Here is a 20,279-nt window from a genome sequence, read left to right as displayed (position 1 = left end):
GGGGGACAAGAAACTGGGGGCAGATGAAGGGGGGACAAGAAACTGGGGGCACATGAAGGGAGAGCAAGAAACTGGGGCAGATGAAGGGGGACAAGAAACTGGGGGCAGAGATGGGGGACAAGAAACTGGGGCAGATGAAGGGGGGACAAGAAACTAGTGGCAGATGAAGGGGGAACAAGAAACTGGGGGTACATGAAGGGGGAAGCAAGCAACTGAGGGCAGATGAAGGGGGGGCAAGAAACTGGGGGCAGAGATGGGAGGACAAGAAACTGGGGGCACATGAAGGGGGGACAAGAAACTGGGGGCAGAGATGAGGGGACAAGAAACTGGGGGCAGAGATGAGGGGACAAGAAACTGGGGGCACATGAAGGGGGGACAAGAAACTGGGAGCAGATGAAGGGGGGACAAGAAACTGGGGCAGATGAAGGGGGGGACAAGAAACTGGGAGCAGATGAAGGGGGGACAAGAAACTGGGGCAGATGAAGGGGGGGACAAGAAACTGGGGGCAGAGATGGGGGACAAGATACTGGGGGCAGAGATGGGGGGACACGAAACTGGGGGAAAATGAAGGGGGGACAAGAAACTGGGGGCGACAAGAAACTGGGGGCAGAGATGGGGGGACAAGAAACTGGGAGAAGAAATGGGGGGGACAAGAAACTGGGGGTACATGAAGGGGGGACAAGAAACTGGGGGCGACAAGAAACTGGGGGCAGAGATGGGGGGACAAGAAACTGGGGGCAGATAAAGGGAGGGGACAAGAAACTGGGGGCAGATGAAGGGAGGGGACAAGAAACTGGGGGCAGAGATGGGGGGGACAAGAAACTGGGAGCAGATGAAGGGGGGACAAGAAACTGGGAGCAGATGAAGGGGGGACAAGAAACTGGGAGCAGATGAAGGGGGACAAGAAACGGGGGCAGAGATGGGGGGACAAGAAACTGGGAGCAGAAATGGGGGGGACAAGAAACTGGAGGCAGAGATGGGGGTATAAGAAACTCGGAGCAGAGATGGGGGGACAAGAAACTGGGGACACATGAAGTGGGGGACAAGAAACTGGGGGCAGAGATGGTGGGACAAGAAACTGGGGGCAGATGAAGGGGGGGGACAAGAAACTGGGGCAGATGAAGGGGGGGACAAGAAACTGGGGGCAGAGATAGGGGGGACAAGAAACTGGGGGCAGAGATAGAGGGGACAAGAAACCGGGGGCAGATGTAGGGGGGGGGGACAAGAAACTGGGGGCAGATGTAGGGGGGGACAAGAAACTGGGGGCAGATGTAGGGGGGGACAAGAAACTGAGGGATGATGTAGGGGGGGACAAGAAACTGAGGGCAGATGTAGGGGGGGACAAGAAACTGGGGGCAGAGATGAGGGGATAATAAACTGGGGCAGAGATGGGGGACAAGAGACTGGGGGCACAAGAAACTAGGGGCAGAGATGGGAGAGACAAGAAACTGGGGAAGATGAAGGGGGGACAAGAAACTGGGGGCAGATGTAGGGGGGGGGACAAGAAACTGGGGGCAGATGTAGGGGGGGACAAGAAACTGGGAGAAGAAATGGGGGGGACAAGAAACTGGGGTCACATGAAGGGAGGGGACAAGAAACTGGGGGCAGATGAAGGGAGGGGGACAAGAAACTGGGGGCAGAGATGGGGGGGACAAGAAACTGGGGGCAGAGATGGGGGGGACAAGAAACTGGGAGCAGATGAAGGGGACAAGAAACTGGGAGCAGATGAAGGGGGGACAAGAAACTGGGAGCAGATGAAGGGGGGGACAAGAAACTGGGGGCAGATGAAGGGAGGGGACAAGAAACTGGGGGCAGATGAAGGGAGGGGACAAGAAACTGGGGGCAGAGATGGGGGGGACAAGAAACTGGGGGCAGAGATGGGGGGACAAGAAACTGGGAGCAGATGAAGGGGGGGACAAGAAACTGGGAGCAGATGAAGGGGGGACAAGAAACTGGGAGCAGATGAAGGGGGGACAAGAAACGGGGGCAGAGATGGGGGGACAAGAAACTGGGAGCAGAAATGGGGGGACAAGAAACTGGAGGCAGAGATGGGGGTACAAGAAACTGGGAGCAGAGATGGGGGGACAAGAAACTGGGGACACATGAAGTGGGGGGACAAGAAACTGGGAGCAGAGATGGGAAGACAAGAAACTGGGGACACATGAAGTGGGGGACAAGAAACTGGGGGCAGAGATGGCGGGACAAGAAACTGGGGACAGATGAAGGGGTGTGACAAGAAACTGGGGGCAGATGTAGGGGGGGACAAGAAACTGGGGGCAGATGTAGGGGGGGACAAGAAACTGGGAGAAGAAATGGGGGGGGACAAGAAACTGGGGGCACATGAAGGGGGAGGACAAGAAACTGGGGGCAGAGATGGGGGGACAAGAAACTGGGGGCAGATGAAGGGAGGGGACAAGAAACTGGGGGCAGATGAAGGGAGGAGACAAGAAACTGGGGGCAGAGATGGGGGGGACAAGAAACTGGGGGCAGAGATGGGGGGGACAAGAAACTGGGGGCAGAGATGGGGGGGACAAGAAACTGGGAGCAGATGAAGGGGGGACAAGAAACTGGGAGCAGATAAAGGGGGACAAGAAACTGGGAGCAGATGAAGGGGGGGAACAAGAAACTGGGAGCAGATGAAGGGGGGGACAAGAAACGGGGGCAGAGATGGGGGGACAAGAAACTGGGAGCAGAAATGGGGGGACAAGAAACTGGAGGCAGAGATGGGGGTACAAGAAACTGGGAGCAGGGATGGGGGGACAAGAAACTGGGGACACATGAAGTGGGGGACAAGAAACTGGGGGCAGAGATGGCGGGACAAGAAACTGGGGGCAGATGGAGGGGGGGGGGACAAGAAACTGGGGCAGATGAAGGGGGGGGGACAAGAAACCGGGGGCAGAGATAGAGGGGACAAGAAACCGGGGGCAGAGATATGAGAGACAAGAAACTGGGGGTAGATGAAGGGGGGACAAGAAACTGGGGGCAGATGAAGGGGGGGACAAGAAACTGGGGGCAGATGTAGGGGGGGGGGGACAAGAAACTGGGGGCAGATGTAGGGGGGGGACAAGAAACTGAGGGATGATGTAGGGGGGGACAAGAAACTGAGGGCAGATGTAGGGGGGACAAGAAACTGAGGGCAGATGTAGGGGGGGACAAGAAACTGGGGCAGATGAAGGGGGGGACAAGAAATTAGGGGCAGATGAAGGGGGGGGACAAGAAACTGGGGCAGATGAAGGGGGGGACAAGAAACTGGGGCAGATGAAGGGGGGGACAAGAAACTGGGGGCAGAGATGGGGGACAAGATACTGGGGGCAGAGATGGGGGGACACGAAACTGGGGGAAAATGAAGGGGGGACAAGAAACTGGGGGCGACAAGAAACTGGGGGCAGAGATGGGGGGACAAGAAACTGGGAGAAGAAATGGGGGGGACAAGAAACTGGGGGTACATGAAGGGGGGACAAGAAACTGGGGGCGACAAGAAACTGGGGGCAGAGATGGGGGGACAAGAAACTGGGGGCAGATAAAGGGAGGGGACAAGAAACTGGGGGCAGATGAAGGGAGGGGACAAGAAACTGGGGGCAGAGATGGGGGGGACAAGAAACTGGGAGCAGATGAAGGGGGGACAAGAAACTGGGAGCAGATGAAGGGGGGACAAGAAACTGGGAGCAGATGAAGGGGGACAAGAAACGGGGGCAGAGATGGGGGGACAAGAAACTGGGAGCAGAAATGGGGGGACAAGAAATTGGAGGCAGAGATGGGGGTACAAGAAACTCGGAGCAGAGATGGGGGGACAAGAAACTGGGGACACATGAAGTGGGGGACAAGAAACTGGGGGCAGAGATGGTGGGACAAGAAACTGGGGGCAGATGAAGGGGGGGACAAGAAACTGGGGCAGATGAAGGGGGGACAAGAAACTGGGGGCAGAGATAGGGGGGACAAGAAACTGGGGGCAGAGATAGAGGGGACAAGAAACCGGGGGCAGATGTAGGGGGGGGGGGACAAGAAACTGGGGGCAGATGTAGGGGGGGGACAAGAAACTGGGGGCAGATGTAGGGGGGGACAAGAAACTGAGGGATGATGTAGGGGGGGACAAGAAACTGAGGGCAGATGTAGGGGGGGACAAGAAACTGGGGGCAGAGATGAGGGGATAATAAACTGGGGGCAGAGATGGGGGACAAGAGACTGGGGGCACAAGAAACTAGGGGCAGAGATGGGAGAGACAAGAAACTGGGGAAGATGAAGGGGGGATAAGAAACTGGGGGCAGATGTAGGGGGGGGGACAAGAAACTGGGGGCAGATGTAGGGGGGGGACAAGAAACTGGGGGCAGATGTAGGGGGGGGACAAGAAACTGGGGGCAGATGTAGGGGGGGACAAGAAACTGGGAGAAGAAATGGGGGGGACAAGAAACTGGGGGCACATGAAGGGAGGGGACAAGAAACTGGGGGCAGATGAAGGGAGGGGACAAGAAACTGGGGGCAGAGATGGGGGGGACAAGAAACTGGGGGCAGAGATGGGGGGGACAAGAAACTGGGAGCAGATGAAGGGGGGACAAGAAACTGGGAGCAGATGAAGGGGGGACAAGAAACTGGGAGCAGATGAAGGGGGGACAAGAAACTGGGGGCAGATGAAGGGAAGGGACAAGAAACTGGGGGCAGATGAAGGGAGGGGACAAGAAACTGGGGGCAGAGATGGGGGGGACAAGAAACTGGGGGCAGAGATGGGGGGACAAGAAACTGGGAGCAGATGAAGGGGGGACAAGAAACTGGGAGCAGATGAAGGGGGGACAAGAAACTGGGAGCAGAAATGGGGGGACAAGAAACTGGAGGCAGAGATGGGGGTACAAGAAACTGGGAGCAGAGATGGGGGGACAAGAAACTGGGGACACATGAAGTGGGGGGACAAGAAACTGGGAGCAGAGATGGGAAGACAAGAAACTGGGGACACATGAAGTGGGGGACAAGGAAGTGGGGGACAAGAAACTGGGGGCAGAGATGGCGGGACAAGAAACTGGGGACAGATGAAGGGGTGTGACAAGAAACTGGGGGCAGATGTAGGGGGGGACAAGAAACTGGGGGCAGATGTAGGGGGGGACAAGAAACTGGGAGAAGAAATGGGGGGGGACAAGAAACTGGGAGAAGAAATGGGGGGGACAAGAAACTGGGGGCAGATGAAGGGAGGGGACAAGAAACTGGGGGCAGATGAAGGGAGGAGACAAGAAACTGGGGGCAGAGATGGGGGGGACAAGAAACTGGGGGCAGAGATGGGGGGGACAAGAAACTGGGGGCAGAGATGGGGGGGGACAAGAAACTGGGAGCAGATGAAGGGGGGACAAGAAACTGGGAGCAGATGAAGGGGGACAAGAAACTGGGAGCAGATGAAGGGGGACAAGAAACTGGGAGCAGATGAAGGGGGGGAACAAGAAACTGGGAGCAGATGAAGGGGGGGACAAGAAACGGGGGCAGAGATGGGGGGACAAGAAACTGGGAGCAGAAATGGGGGGACAAGAAACTGGAGGCAGAGATGGGGGTACAAGAAACTGGGAGCAGGGATGGGGGGACAAGAAACTGGGGACACATGAAGTGGGGGGACAAGAAACTGGGGGCAGAGATGGCGGGACAAGAAACTGGGGGCAGATGGAGGGGGGGGGGACAAGAAACTGGGGCAGATGAAGGGGGGGGGACAAGAAACCGGGGGCAGAGATAGAGGGGACAAGAAACCGGGGGCAGAGATATGAGAGACAAGAAACTGGGGGTAGATGAAGGGGGGACAAGAAACTGGGGGCAGATGAAGGGGGGACAAGAAACTGGGGGCAGATGTAGGGGGGGGGGACAAGAAACTGGGGACAGATGTAGGGGGGGGACAAGAAACTGAGGGATGATGTAGGGGGGGGACAAGAAACTGAGGGCAGATGTAGGGGGGACAAGAAACTGAGGGCAGATGTAGGGGGGGGGACAAGAAACTGGGGGCAGATGAAGGGGGGGGACAAGAAATTAGGGGCAGATGAAGGGGGGGGACAAGAAACTGGGAGCAGAGATGGGGGGATAAAAAACTGGGGACAGATATGGGGGGACAAGAAACTGGGGGCAGAGATGTGGGGACAAGAAACTGGGGGCACATGAAGGGGGGACAAGAAACTGGGGGCAGATGAAGGGGGGGGACAAGAAACGGGGCAGAGATGGGGGGACGAAACTGGGAGCAGATGAAGGGGGGGACAAGAAACTGGGGGCAGAGATGGGGGGGTCAAGAAACTGGGAGCAGAAATGGGGGGGGGACAAGAAACTGGGAGCAGAAATGGGGGGACAAGAAACTGGAGGCACAGATGGGGGGACAAGAAACTGGGGGCACATGAAGTGGGGGACAAGAAACTGGGGGCAGAGATGGGGGGACAAGAAACTGGGGGCAGAGATGGGGGGACAAGAAACTGGGGGCAGATGAAGGGGGGGGGGGACAAGAAACTGGGGGCAGAGATGAGGGGATAATAAAGTGGGGGCAAAGAAAGAGACTGGGGGCAGATGAAGGGGGGGACAAGAAACTGGGGGCACAGATGGGGGATAAGAAACGGGGCAGAGATGGGGGGATAAGAAACTGGGGGCAGATGAAGGGAGGGGACAAGAAACTGGGGGCAGAGATGGGGGACAAAAAACTGGGGGCAGATGAAGTGGGGGACAAGAAACTGGGGGCAGAGATGGGGGGTCAAGAAACTGGGAGCAGAAATGGGGAGGGACAAGAAACTGGGGGCAGAGATGGGGGGACAAGAAACTGGGGGCACATGAAGGGGGAGGACAAGAAACTGGGGGCACATGAAGGAGGAGGACAAGAAACTGGGGGCAGAGATGGGGGGACAAGAAACTGGGGGCACATGAAGTGGGGGACAAGAAACTGGGGGCAGAGATGGGGGGACAAGAAACTGGGGGCAGAGATGGGGGGACAAGAAACTGGGGGCAGATGAAGGGGGAGGACAAGAAACTGGGGGCACAGATGGGGGGACAAGAAACTGGGGGCACATGAAGAGGGAGGACAAGAAACTGGGGGCAGAGATGGGGGGACAAGAAACTAGAGGCACAGATGGGGGGACAAGAAACTAGGGGCAGAGATGGGGGGATAAGTAACTGGGGGCAGAGATGGGGGGACAAGAAACTGGGGGCAGATGAAGGGGGGGACAAGAAACTGGGGGCAGATGTAGGGGGGGGGACAAGAAACTGAGGGATGATGTAGGGGGGGGACAAGAAACTGAGGGATGATGTAGGGGGGACAAGAAACTGGGGGCAGAGATGAGGGGATAATAAACTGGGGGCAGAGATGGGGGACAAGAGACTGGGGGCACAAGAAACTAGGGGCAGAGATGGGAGAGACAAGAAACTGGGGAAGATGAAGGGGGGACAAGAAACTGGGAGCAGAGATGGGGGGATAAAAAACTGGGGACAGATATGGGGGGACAAGAAACTGGGGGCAGAGATGTGGGGACAAGAAACTGGGGGCACATGAAGGGGGGACAATAAACTGGGGGCAGATGAAGGGGTGTGACAAGAAACTGGGGGCACATGAAGTGGGGGACAAGAAACTGGGGGCAGAGATGGGGGACAAAAAACTGGGGGCAGATGAAGGGGGGGACAAGAAACGGGGCAGAGATGGGGGGACGAAACTGGGAGCAGATGAAGGGGGGGACAAGAAACTGGGGGCAGAGATGGGGGGTCAAGAAACTGGGAGCAGAAATGGGGGGGGGACAAGAAACTGGGAGCAGAAATGGGGGGACAAGAAACTGGAGGCACAGATGGGGGGACAAGAAACTGGGGGCACATGAAGTGGGGGACAAGAAACTGGGGGCAGAGATGGGGGGACAAGAAACTGGGGGCAGAGATGGGGGGACAAGAAACTGGGGGCAGAGATGGGGGGGACAAGAAACTGGGAGCAGATGAAGGGGGGGGGACAAGAAACTGGGGGCAGAGATGAGGGGATAATAAAGTGGGGGCAAAGATGGGGGACAAGAGACTGGGGGCAGATGAAGGGGGGGACAAGAAACTGGGGGCAGAGATGGGGGGGACAAGAAACTGGGGGCAGAGATGGGGGGGACAAGAAACTGGGGGCAGAGATGGGGGGGACAAGAAACTGGGAGCAGATGAAGGGGGGACAAGAAACTGGGAGCAGATGAAGGGGGACAAGAAACTGGGAGCAGATGAAGGGGGGGAACAAGAAACTGGGAGCAGATGAAGGGGGGGACAAGAAACGGGGGCAGAGATGGGGGGACAAGAAACTGGGAGCAGAAATGGGGGGACAAGAAACTGGAGGCAGAGATGGGGGTACAAGAAACTGGGAGCAGGGATGGGGGGACAAGAAACTGGGGACACATGAAGTGGGGGACAAGAAACTGGGGGCAGAGATGGCGGGACAAGAAACTGGGGGCAGATGGAGGGGGGGGGGACAAGAAACTGGGGCAGATGAAGGGGGGGGACAAGAAACCGGGGGCAGAGATAGAGGGGACAAGAAACCGGGGGCAGAGATATGAGAGACAAGAAACTGGGGGTAGATGAAGGGGGGACAAGAAACTGGGGGCAGATGAAGGGGGGACAAGAAACTGGGGGCAGATGTAGGGGGGGGGACAAGAAACTGGGGGCAGATGTAGGGGGGGACAAGAAACTGAGGGATGATGTAGGGGGGGACAAGAAACTGAGGGCAGATGTAGGGGGGACAAGAAACTGAGGGCAGATGTAGGGGGGGACAAGAAACTGGGGGCAGATGAAGGGGGGGGACAAGAAATTAGGGGCAGATGAAGGGGGGGGGGACAAGAAACTGGGAGCAGAGATGGGGGGATAAAAAACTGGGGACAGATATGGGGGGACAAGAAACTGGGGGCAGAGATGTGGGGACAAGAAACTGGGGGCACATGAAGGGGGGACAAGAAACTGGGGGCAGATGAAGGGGTGTGACAAGAAACTGGGGGCAGATGAAGGGGGGGACAAGAAACTGGGGGCACATGAAGTGGGGGACAAGAAACTGGGGGCAGAGATGGGGGACAAAAAACTGGGGGCAGATGAAGGGGGGGACAAGAAACGGGGCAGAGATGGGGGGACGAAACTGGGAGCAGATGAAGGGGGGGACAAGAAACTGGGGGCAGAGATGGGGGGTCAAGAAACTGGGAGCAGAAATGGGGGGGGGACAAGAAACTGGGAGCAGAAATGGGGGGACAAGAAACTGGAGGCACAGATGGGGGGACAAGAAACTGGAGGCACAGATGGGGGGACAAGAAACTGGGGGCACATGAAGTGGGGGACAAGAAACTGGGGGCAGAGATGGGGGGACAAGAAACTGGGGGCAGAGATGGGGGGACAAGAAACTGGGGGCAGATGAAGGGGGGGGGACAAGAAACTGGGGGCAGAGATGAGGGGATAATAAAGTGGGGGCAAAGATGGGGGACAAGAGACTGGGGGCAGATGAAGGGGGGGACAAGAAACTGGGGGCACAGATGGGGGATAAGAAACGGGGCAGAGATGGGGGGATAAGAAACTGGGGGCAGATGAAGGGAGGGGACAAGAAACTGGGGGCAGAGATGGGGGACAAAAAACTGGGGGCAGATGAAGTGGGGGACAAGAAACTGGGGGCAGAGATGGGGGGTCAAGAAACTGGGAGCAGAAATGGGGAGGGACAAGAAACTGGGGGCAGAGATGGGGGGACAAGAAACTGGGGGCACATGAAGGGGGAGGACAAGAAACTGGGGGCACATGAAGGAGGAGGACAAGAAACTGGGGGCAGAGATGGGGGGACAAGAAACTGGGGGCACATGAAGTGGGGGACAAGAAACTGGGGGCAGAGATGGGGGGACAAGAAACTGGGGGCAGAGATGGGGGGACAAGAAACTGGGAGAAGAAATGGGGGGGACAAGAAACTGGGGGTACATGAAGGGGGGACAAGAAACTGGGGGCGACAAGAAACTGGGGGCAGAGATGGGGGGACAAGAAACTGGGGGCAGATAAAGGGAGGGGACAAGAAACTGGGGGCAGATGAAGGGAGGGGACAAGAAACTGGGGGCAGAGATGGGGTGGACAAGAAACTGGGAGCAGATGAAGGGGGGACAAGAAACTGGGAGCAGATGAAGGGGGGACAAGAAACTGGGAGCAGATGAAGGGGGACAAGAAACGGGGGCAGAGATGGGGGGACAAGAAACTGGGAGCAGAAATGGGGGGACAAGAAACTGGAGGCAGAGATGGGGGTACAAGAAACTCGGAGCAGAGATGGGGGGACAAGAAACTGGGGACACATGAAGTGGGGGACAAGAAACTGGGGGCAGAGATGGTGGGACAAGAAACTGGGGGCAGATGAAGGGGGGGACAAGAAACTGGGGCAGATGAAGGGGGGACAAGAAACTGGGGGCAGAGATAGGGGGGACAAGAAACTGGGGGCAGAGATAGAGGGGACAAGAAACCGGGGGCAGATGTAGGGGGGGGGGACAAGAAACTGGGGGCAGATGTAGGGGGGGACAAGAAACTGGGGGCAGATGTAGGGGGGGACAAGAAACTGAGGGATGATGTAGGGGGGGACAAGAAACTGAGGGCAGATGTAGGGGGGGACAAGAAACTGGGGGCAGAGATGAGGGGATAATAAACTGGGGGCAGAGATGGGGGACAAGAGACTGGGGGCACAAGAAACTAGGGGCAGAGATGGGAGAGACAAGAAACTGGGGAAGATGAAGGGGGGATAAGAAACTGGGGGCAGATGTAGGGGGGGGACAAGAAACTGGGGGCAGATGTAGGGGGGGGACAAGAAACTGGGGGCAGATGTAGGGGGGGACAAGAAACTGGGAGAAGAAATGGGGGGGACAAGAAACTGGGGGCACATGAAGGGAGGGGACAAGAAACTGGGGGCAGATGAAGGGAGGGGACAAGAAACTGGGGGCAGAGATGGGGGGGACAAGAAACTGGGGGCAGAGATGGGGGGGACAAGAAACTGGGAGCAGATGAAGGGGGGACAAGAAACTGGGAGCAGATGAAGGGGGGACAAGAAACTGGGAGCAGATGAAGGGGGGACAAGAAACTGGGGGCAGATGAAGGGAGGGGACAAGAAACTGGGGGCAGATGAAGGGAGGGGACAAGAAACTGGGGGCAGAGATGGGGGGGACAAGAAACTGGGGGCAGAGATGGGGGGACAAGAAACTGGGAGCAGATGAAGGGGGGACAAGAAACTGGGAGCAGATGAAGGGGGGACAAGAAACTGGGAGCAGATGAAGGGGGGACAAGAAACGGGGGCAGAGATGGGGGGACAAGAAACTGGGAGCAGAAATGGGGGGACAAGAAACTGGAGGCAGAGATGGGGGTACAAGAAACTGGGAGCAGAGATGGGGGGACAAGAAACTGGGGACACATGAAGTGGGGGGACAAGAAACTGGGAGCAGAGATGGGAAGACAAGAAACTGGGGACACATGAAGTGGGGGACAAGGAAGTGGGGGACAAGAAACTGGGGGCAGAGATGGCGGGACAAGAAACTGGGGACAGATGAAGGGGTGTGACAAGAAACTGGGGGCAGATGTAGGGGGGGACAAGAAACTGGGGGCAGATGTAGGGGGGGACAAGAAACTGGGAGAAGAAATGGGGGGGACAAGAAACTGGGGGCACATGAAGGGGGAGGACAAGAAACTGGGGGCAGAGATGGGGGGACAAGAAACTGGGGGCAGATGAAGGGAGGGGACAAGAAACTGGGGGCAGATGAAGGGAGGAGACAAGAAACTGGGGGCAGAGATGGGGGGGACAAGAAACTGGGGGCAGAGATGGGGGGGACAAGAAACTGGGGGCAGAGATGGGGGGGGACAAGAAACTGGGAGCAGATGAAGGGGGGACAAGAAACTGGGAGCAGATGAAGGGGGACAAGAAACTGGGAGCAGATGAAGGGGGGGAACAAGAAACTGGGAGCAGATGAAGGGGGGGACAAGAAACGGGGGCAGAGATGGGGGGACAAGAAACTGGGAGCAGAAATGGGGGGACAAGAAACTGGAGGCAGAGATGGGGGTACAAGAAACTGGGAGCAGGGATGGGGGGACAAGAAACTGGGGACACATGAAGTGGGGGGACAAGAAACTGGGGGCAGAGATGGCGGGACAAGAAACTGGGGGCAGATGGAGGGGGGGGGGACAAGAAACTGGGGCAGATGAAGGGGGGGGACAAGAAACCGGGGGCAGAGATAGAGGGGACAAGAAACCGGGGGCAGAGATATGAGAGACAAGAAACTGGGGGTAGATGAAGGGGGGACAAGAAACTGGGGGCAGATGAAGGGGGGACAAGAAACTGGGGGCAGATGTAGGGGGGGGGGACAAGAAACTGGGGGCAGATGTAGGGGGGGACAAGAAACTGAGGGATGATGTAGGGGGGGACAAGAAACTGAGGGCAGATGTAGGGGGGACAAGAAACTGAGGGCAGATGTAGGGGGGGGACAAGAAACTGGGGGCAGATGAAGGGGGGGGACAAGAAATTAGGGGCAGATGAAGGGGGGGGACAAGAAACTGGGAGCAGAGATGGGGGGATAAAAAACTGGGGACAGATATGGGGGGACAAGAAACTGGGGGCAGAGATGTGGGGACAAGAAACTGGGGGCACATGAAGGGGGGACAAGAAACTGGGGGCAGATGAAGGGGGGGACAAGAAACTGGGGGCACATGAAGTGGGGGACAAGAAACTGGGGGCAGAGATGGGGGACAAAAAACTGGGGGCAGATGAAGGGGGGGACAAGAAACGGGGCAGAGATGGGGGGACGAAACTGGGAGCAGATGAAGGGGGGGACAAGAAACTGGGGGCAGAGATGGGGGGTCAAGAAACTGGGAGCAGAAATGGGGGGGGGACAAGAAACTGGGAGCAGAAATGGGGGGACAAGAAACTGGAGGCACAGATGGGGGGACAAGAAACTGGGGGCACATGAAGTGGGGGACAAGAAACTGGGGGCAGATGAAGGGGGGGGGACAAGAAACTGGGGGCAGAGATGAGGGGATAATAAAGTGGGGGCAAAGATGGGGGACAAGAGACTGGGGGCAGATGAAGGGGGGGACAAGAAACTGGGGGCACAGATGGGGGATAAGAAACGGGGCAGAGATGGGGGGATAAGAAACTGGGGGCAGATGAAGGGAGGGGACAAGAAACTGGGGGCAGAGATGGGGGACAAAAAACTGGGGGCAGATGAAGTGGGGGACAAGAAACTGGGGGCAGAGATGGGGGGTCAAGAAACTGGGAGCAGAAATGGGGAGGGACAAGAAACTGGGGGCAGAGATGGGGGGACAAGAAACTGGGGGCACATGAAGGGGGAGGACAAGAAACTGGGGGCAGAGATGGGGGGACAAGAAACTGGGGGCAGAGATGGGGGGACAAGAAACTGGGGGCAGATGAAGGGGGAGGACAAGAAACTGGGGGCACAGATGGGGGGACAAGAAACTGGGGGCACATGAAGAGGGAGGACAAGAAACTGGGGGCAGAGATGGGGGGACAAGAAACTAGAGGCACAGATGGGGGGACAAGAAACTGGGGGCAGAGATGGGGGGATAAGTAACTGGGGGCAGAGATGGGGGGACAAGAAACTGGGGGCAGATGAAGGGGGGGACAAGAAACTGGGGGCAGATGTAGGGGGGGGACAAGAAACTGAGGGATGATGTAGGGGGGGACAAGAAACTGAGGGATGATGTAGGGGGGACAAGAAACTGGGGGCAGAGATGAGGGGATAATAAACTGGGGGCAGAGATGGGGGACAAGAGACTGGGGGCACAAGAAACTAGGGGCAGAGATGGGAGAGACAAGAAACTGGGGAAGATGAAGGGGGGACAAGAAACTGGGAGCAGAGATGGGGGGATAAAAAACTGGGGACAGATATGGGGGGACAAGAAACTGGGGGCAGAGATGTGGGGACAAGAAACTGGGGGCACATGAAGGGGGGAATATAAACTGGGGGCAGATGAAGGGGTGTGACAAGAAACTGGGGGCACATGAAGTGGGGGACAAGAAACTGGGGGCAGAGATGGGGGACAAAAAACTGGGGGCAGATGAAGGGGGGACAAGAAACGGGGCAGAGATGGGGGGACGAAACTGGGAGCAGATGAAGGGGGGGACAAGAAACTGGGGGCAGAGATGGGGGGTCAAGAAACTGGGAGCAGAAATGGGGGGGGACAAGAAACTGGGAGCAGAAATGGGGGGACAAGAAACTGGAGGCACAGATGGGGGGACAAGAAACTGGGGGCACATGAAGTGGGGGACAAGAAACTGGGGGCAGAGATGGGGGGACAAGAAACTGGGGGCAGAGATGGGGGGACAAGAAACTGGGGGCAGATGAAGGGGGGGGGACAAGAAACTGGGGGCAGAGATGAGGGGATAATAAAGTGGGGGCAAAGATGGGGGACAAGAGACTGGGGGCAGATGAAGGGGGGGACAAGAAACTGGGGGCAGAGATGGGGGGGACAAGAAACTGGGGGCAGAGATGGGGGGGACAAGAAACTGGGGGCAGAGATGGGGGGGGACAAGAAACTGGGAGCAGATGAAGGGGGGACAAGAAACTGGGAGCAGATGAAGGGGGACAAGAAACTGGGAGCAGATGAAGGGGGGGAACAAGAAACTGGGAGCAGATGAAGGGGGGGACAAGAAACGGGGGCAGAGATGGGGGGACAAGAAACTGGGAGCAGAAATGGGGGGACAAGAAACTGGAGGCAGAGATGGGGGTACAAGAAACTGGGAGCAGGGATGGGGGGACAAGAAACTGGGGACACATGAAGTGGGGGACAAGAAACTGGGGGCAGAGATGGCGGGACAAGAAACTGGGGGCAGATGGAGGGGGGGGGACAAGAAACTGGGGCAGATGAAGGGGGGGGGACAAGAAACCGGGGGCAGAGATAGAGGGGACAAGAAACCGGGGGCAGAGATATGAGAGACAAGAAACTGGGGGTAGATGAAGGGGGGACAAGAAACTGGGGGCAGATGAAGGGGGGACAAGAAACTGGGGGCAGATGTAGGGGGGGGGGACAAGAAACTGGGGGCAGATGTAGGGGGGGACAAGAAACTGAGGGATGATGTAGGGGGGGACAAGAAACTGAGGGCAGATGTAGGGGGGACAAGAAACTGAGGGCAGATGTAGGGGGGGACAAGAAACTGGGGGCAGATGAAGGGGGGGGACAAGAAATTAGGGGCAGATGAAGGGGGGGATAAGAAACTGGGAGCAGAGATGGGGGGATAAAAAACTGGGGACAGATATGGGGGGACAAGAAACTGGGGGCAGAGATGTGGGGACAAGAAACTGGGGGCACATGAAGGGGGGACAAGAAACTGGGGGCAGATGAAGGGGTGTGACAAGAAACTGGGGGCAGATGAAGGGGGGGACAAGAAACTGGGGGCACATGAAGTGGGGGACAAGAAACTGGGGGCAGAGATGGGGGACAAAAAACTGGGGGCAGATGAAGGGGGGGACAAGAAACGGGGCAGAGATGGGGGGACGAAACTGGGAGCAGATGAAGGGGGGGACAAGAAACTGGGGGCAGAGATGGGGGGGTCAAGAAACTGGGAGCAGAAATGGGGGGGGGACAAGAAACTGGGAGCAGAAATGGGGGGACAAGAAACTGGAGGCACAGATGGGGGGACAAGAAACTGGGGGCACATGAAGTGGGGGACAAGAAACTGGGGGCAGAGATGGGGGGACAAGAAACTGGGGGCAGAGATGGGGGGACAAGAAACTGGGGGCAGATGAAGGGGGGGGGACAAGAAACTGGGGGCAGAGATGAGGGGATAATAAAGTGGGGGCAAAGATGGGGGACAAGAGACTGGGGGCAGATGAAGGGGGGGACAAGAAACTGGGGGCACAGATGGGGGATAAGAAACGGGGCAGAGATGGGGGGATAAGAAACTGGGGGCAGATGAAGGGAGGGGACAAGAAACTGGGGGCAGAGATGGGGGACAAAAAACTGGGGGCAGATGAAGTGGGGGACAAGAAACTGGGGGCAGAGATGGGGGGTCAAGAAACTGGGAGCAGAAATGGGGAGGGACAAGAAACTGGGGGCAGAGATGGGGGGACAAGAAACTGGGGGCACATGAAGGGGGAGGACAAGAAACTGGGGGCACATGAAGGAGGAGGACAAGAAACTGGGGGCAGAGATGGGGGGACAAGAAACTGGGGGCACATGAAGTGGGGGACAAGAAACTGGGGGCAGAGATGGGGGGACAAGAAACTGGGGGCAGAGATGGGGGGACAAGAAACTGGGGGCAGATGAAGGGGGAGGACAAGAAACTGGGGGCACAGATGGGGGGACAAGAAACTGGGGGCACATGAAGAGGGAGGACAAGAAACTGGGGGCAGAGATGGGGGGACAAGAAACTAGAGGCACAGATGGGGGGACAAGAAACTGGGGGCAGAGATGGGGGGATAAGTAACTGGGGGCAGAGATGGGGGGACAAGAAACTGGGGGCAGATGAAGGGGGGGACAAGAAACTGGGGGCAGATGTAGGGGGGGGGACAAGAAACTGAGGGATGATGTAGGGGGGGACAAGAAACTGAGGGATGATGTAGGGGGGACAAGAAACTGGGGGCAGAGATGAGGGGATAATAAACTGGGGGCAGAGATGGGGGACAAGAGACTGGGGGCACAAGAAACTAGGGGCAGAGATGGGAGAGAGAAGAAACTGGGGAAGATGAAGGGGGGACAAGAAACTGGGAGCAGAGATGGGGGGATAAAAAACTGGGGACAGATATGGGGGGACAAGAAACTGGGGGCAGAGATGTGGGGACAAGAAACTGGGGGCACATGAAGGGGGGACAAGAAACTGGGGGCAGATGAAGGGGTGTGACAAGAAACTGGGGGCAGATGAAGGGGGGGACAAGAAACTGGGGGCACATGAAGTGGGGGACAAGAAACTGGGGGCAGAGATGGGGGACAAAAAACTGGGGGCAGATGAAGGGGGGGACAAGAAACGGGGCAGAGATGGGGAGACGAAACTGGGAGCAGATGAAGGGGGGGACAAGAAACTGGGGGCAGAGATGGGGGGTCAAGAAACTGGGAGCAGAAATGGGGGGGGACAAGAAACTGGGAGCAGAAATGGGGGGACAAGAAACTGGAGGCACAGATGGGGGGACAAGAAACTGGGGGCACATGAAGTGGGGGACAAGAAACTGGGGGCAGAGATGGGGGGACAAGAAACTGGGGGCAGAGATGGGGGGACAAGAAACTGGGGGCAGATGAAGGGGGGGGACAAGAAACTGGGGGCAGAGATGAGGGGATAATAAAGTGGGGGCAAAGATGGGGGACAAGAGACTGGGGGCAGATGAAGGGGGGGACAAGAAACTGGGGGCACAGATGGGGGATAAGAAACGGGGCAGAGATGGGGGGATAAGAAACTGGGGGCAGATGAAGGGAGGGGACAAGAAACTGGGGGCAGAGATGGGGGACAAAAAACTGGGGGCACATGAAGGGGGAGGACAAGAAACTGGGGGCACATGAAGGGGGAGGACAAGAAACTGGGGGCAGAGATGGGGGGACAAGAAACTGGGGGCACATGAAGTGGGGGACAAGAAACTGGGGGCAGAGATGGGGGGATAAGTAACTGGGGGCAGAGATGGGGGGACAAGAAACTGGGGGCAGATGAAGGGGGGGACAAGAAACTGGGGGCAGAGATGAGGGGATAAGAAACTGGGGGCAAAGATGGGGGGCAAGAGACTGGGGGCAGATGAAGGGGGGGACAAGAAACTGGGGGCAGAGATGAGGGGATAATAAACTGGGGGCAGAGATGGGGGACAAGAGACTGGGGGCACATGAAGGGGGGGACACGAAACTAGGGGCAGAGATGGGAGAGACAAGAAACTGGGGAAGATGAAGGGGGGACAAGAAACTGGGAGCAGAGATGGGGGGACAAGAAACTGGGGACAGATATGGGGGGACAAGAAACTGGGGGGCAGAGATGAGGGGACAATAAACTGGGGGCAGAGATGTGGGGACAAGAAATTGGGGGCACATGAAGGGGGAACAAGAAACTGGGGGCAGGGATGGGAGAGACAAGAAACTGGGGGCAGATGAAGGGGGGACAAGAAACTGGGGGCAGATGAAGGGGAGGACAAGAAACTGGGGGCAGATGTAGGGGGGGGGACAAGAAACGGGGCAGAGATGGGGGGACAAGAAACTGGGGGCAGAGATGGGGGGTCAAGAAACTGGGAGCAGAAATGGGGGGGACAAGAAACTGGGGGCAGAGATGAGGGGAGAATAAACTGGGGGCAGAGATGGGGGATAAGAAACTGGGGGCAGATGAAGGGAGGGGACAAGAAACGGGGCAGAGATGGGGGGACAAGAAACTGGGAGCAGATGAAGGGGGGACAAGAAACTGGGGGCAGAGATGGGGGGTCAAGAAACTGGGAGCAGAAATGGGGAGGGACAAGAAACTGGGGGCAGAGATGGGGGTCCAAGAAACTGGGAGCAGAAATGGGGAGACAAGAAACTGGAGGCAGAGATGGGGGGGACAAGAAACTGGGGGCACATGAAGGGGGAGCACAAGAAACTGGGGGCAGAGATGGGGGGACAAGAAACTGGGGGACAAGAAACTGGGGGCAGAGATGGGGGATAAGAAACTGGGGGCAGATGTAGGGGGGGACAAGAAACTGGGGGCAGAGATGAGGGGATAATAAACTGGGGGCAGAGATGGGAGAGACAAGAAACTGGGGGTAGATGAAGGGGGGACAAGAAACTGGGGGCAGATGAAGGGGGGGACAAACTGGGGGCAGAGATGGGGGGGACAAGAAACTGGGGGCAGAGATGGGGGGTCAAGAAACTGGGAGCAGAAATGGGGGACATGAAACTGGGAGCAGAGATGGGGGACAAGAAACTGGGAGCACATGAAGGGGGGCCAAGAAACTTGGGGCAGAGACAGGGAGACCAAGAAACTGGAGGCAGATGAAGGTGGGGGAAAAGAAACTGGGGGCAGAGATGGGGGAGGGACAAGAAACTGGGGGCAGATGAAGGGGGGGGGCAAGAAACTGGGGGCAGATGAAGGGGGGGACAAGAAACTGGGGGCAGAGATGGGAGGACAAGAAACTGGGGGCAGAGATGGGGGGACAAGAAACTGGGGGCAGAGATGGGGGGACAAGAAATATAAGTGGTTCAGCGCCACCGCCAACCCGCAGACGAAGTCGCGGGTAACTGCTAGTTATTAATAAATAAGGAATGCATTATAAATAACACCTATGAACCGTACCTGAACGTGCCCTGTAGACTGGGTTCTTCTCCATATGTTGTGTAGATAAGATCAGAGTCGTCCTTACTGATGTTTGCAAATGTTGAGTCGTAAGCCGGAGCGTAGGAAGTAAACGGTCCATAGTTCAAGTATAACACTAAGGAAAATCACAAATAATGCTCTTGCATTATCTATTCTCTTTTGTGCATTTCAACTCTGCCAATGAATGTGAAATATAATCCAAGAACTTTTTGAAAGTAAAGTGCTGAATGGACCAGGAGGCCGCTTTCACACAACCAATATACATGCAAACCCTAAATCTATAGTTTTACAGAATAGACAATGGGAGTCTGTTTCAGGAAAAAAGGTCACTTTTGCTTAACTGTATTACCAAATTTCCTAAGTGTTAATACTATGAGACACTACCATTTCCCCTTCACAAACACCACCAATGGAGCTCCCCTTTTTGATGTCCGAGCTGCAATACTTTGACAAAGGGCACATCTTTAGAACTGCTCAATATAGGTTTATAGTAAGGGATCCTGGTGCTTTTAGGAATATTGTAACACAAAGAGATGTTTGTTTTCCTTCACATTTTGCTTTTTTTTTTTTTTTTTTAAAAAGGGTACTAAAACATGAAAAAAAAAAAAAAGGATATTTGGTACTGCCATGATTGTACCGCTTTGCAAAGTATAGTTAAAGTGTCATTTTCACTGCATCATTTACGCCATAAAAACAAAACAAACATGAAAGGGATTAAGTATTTTGTGGGTTAATCTTATGAATGGCTGACTGGCACCTACGGACAAGGCAGGCAGTGTCATGTAAATTGTGAATTCTATAACTTGTTACCTGGAGTGACCTTGTTGCGTTTGTCTTCCTTGAATCCTTGTAGTGAATTAACTCCTGTCTGCAGTCGACCAGCTGTTGACCCAAGAATGGCGGTGCCATGACCAGATTCTATAGAAAAAAATGTAAAGTACTCAATGGGGTTATGCCGTAAAAAGTATTTATCCTCAATTCAGAGTCTGACCACCAAGAATCCCACAGATCCTAAGAACTGCGAGTCTTCTGCTCCTCTGCACATTCGGCTTGACTGTAGACTGATGGACCATCATTA

General features: G+C 56.3%; 1 protein-coding gene across 1 annotated transcript in view; it reads right to left on the bottom strand.

Moving 5' to 3' along the window:
• BRD7 (bromodomain containing 7) overlaps positions 1-20,279 on the bottom strand; it is an 86,198-nt gene that overhangs the window by 51,486 nt on the left and 14,433 nt on the right. The window contains exons 10-11 of the mRNA XM_075281869.1: positions 20,012-20,119; positions 19,181-19,316 (exon numbers count right to left, since the gene is read on the bottom strand). Coding sequence (XP_075137970.1) covers positions 19,181-19,316; positions 20,012-20,119 — 244 coding nt within the window. The remainder of the gene's footprint in view (positions 1-19,180; positions 19,317-20,011; positions 20,120-20,279) is intronic.

Source organism: Leptodactylus fuscus, chromosome 7, assembly GCF_031893055.1.
Source record: "Leptodactylus fuscus isolate aLepFus1 chromosome 7, aLepFus1.hap2, whole genome shotgun sequence".
NCBI lineage: Eukaryota > Metazoa > Chordata > Amphibia > Anura > Leptodactylidae > Leptodactylus > Leptodactylus fuscus.
The sequence above is the reverse complement of the archived record's forward strand: the minus strand, read 5'-3'. Positions and strand labels throughout refer to the sequence as shown.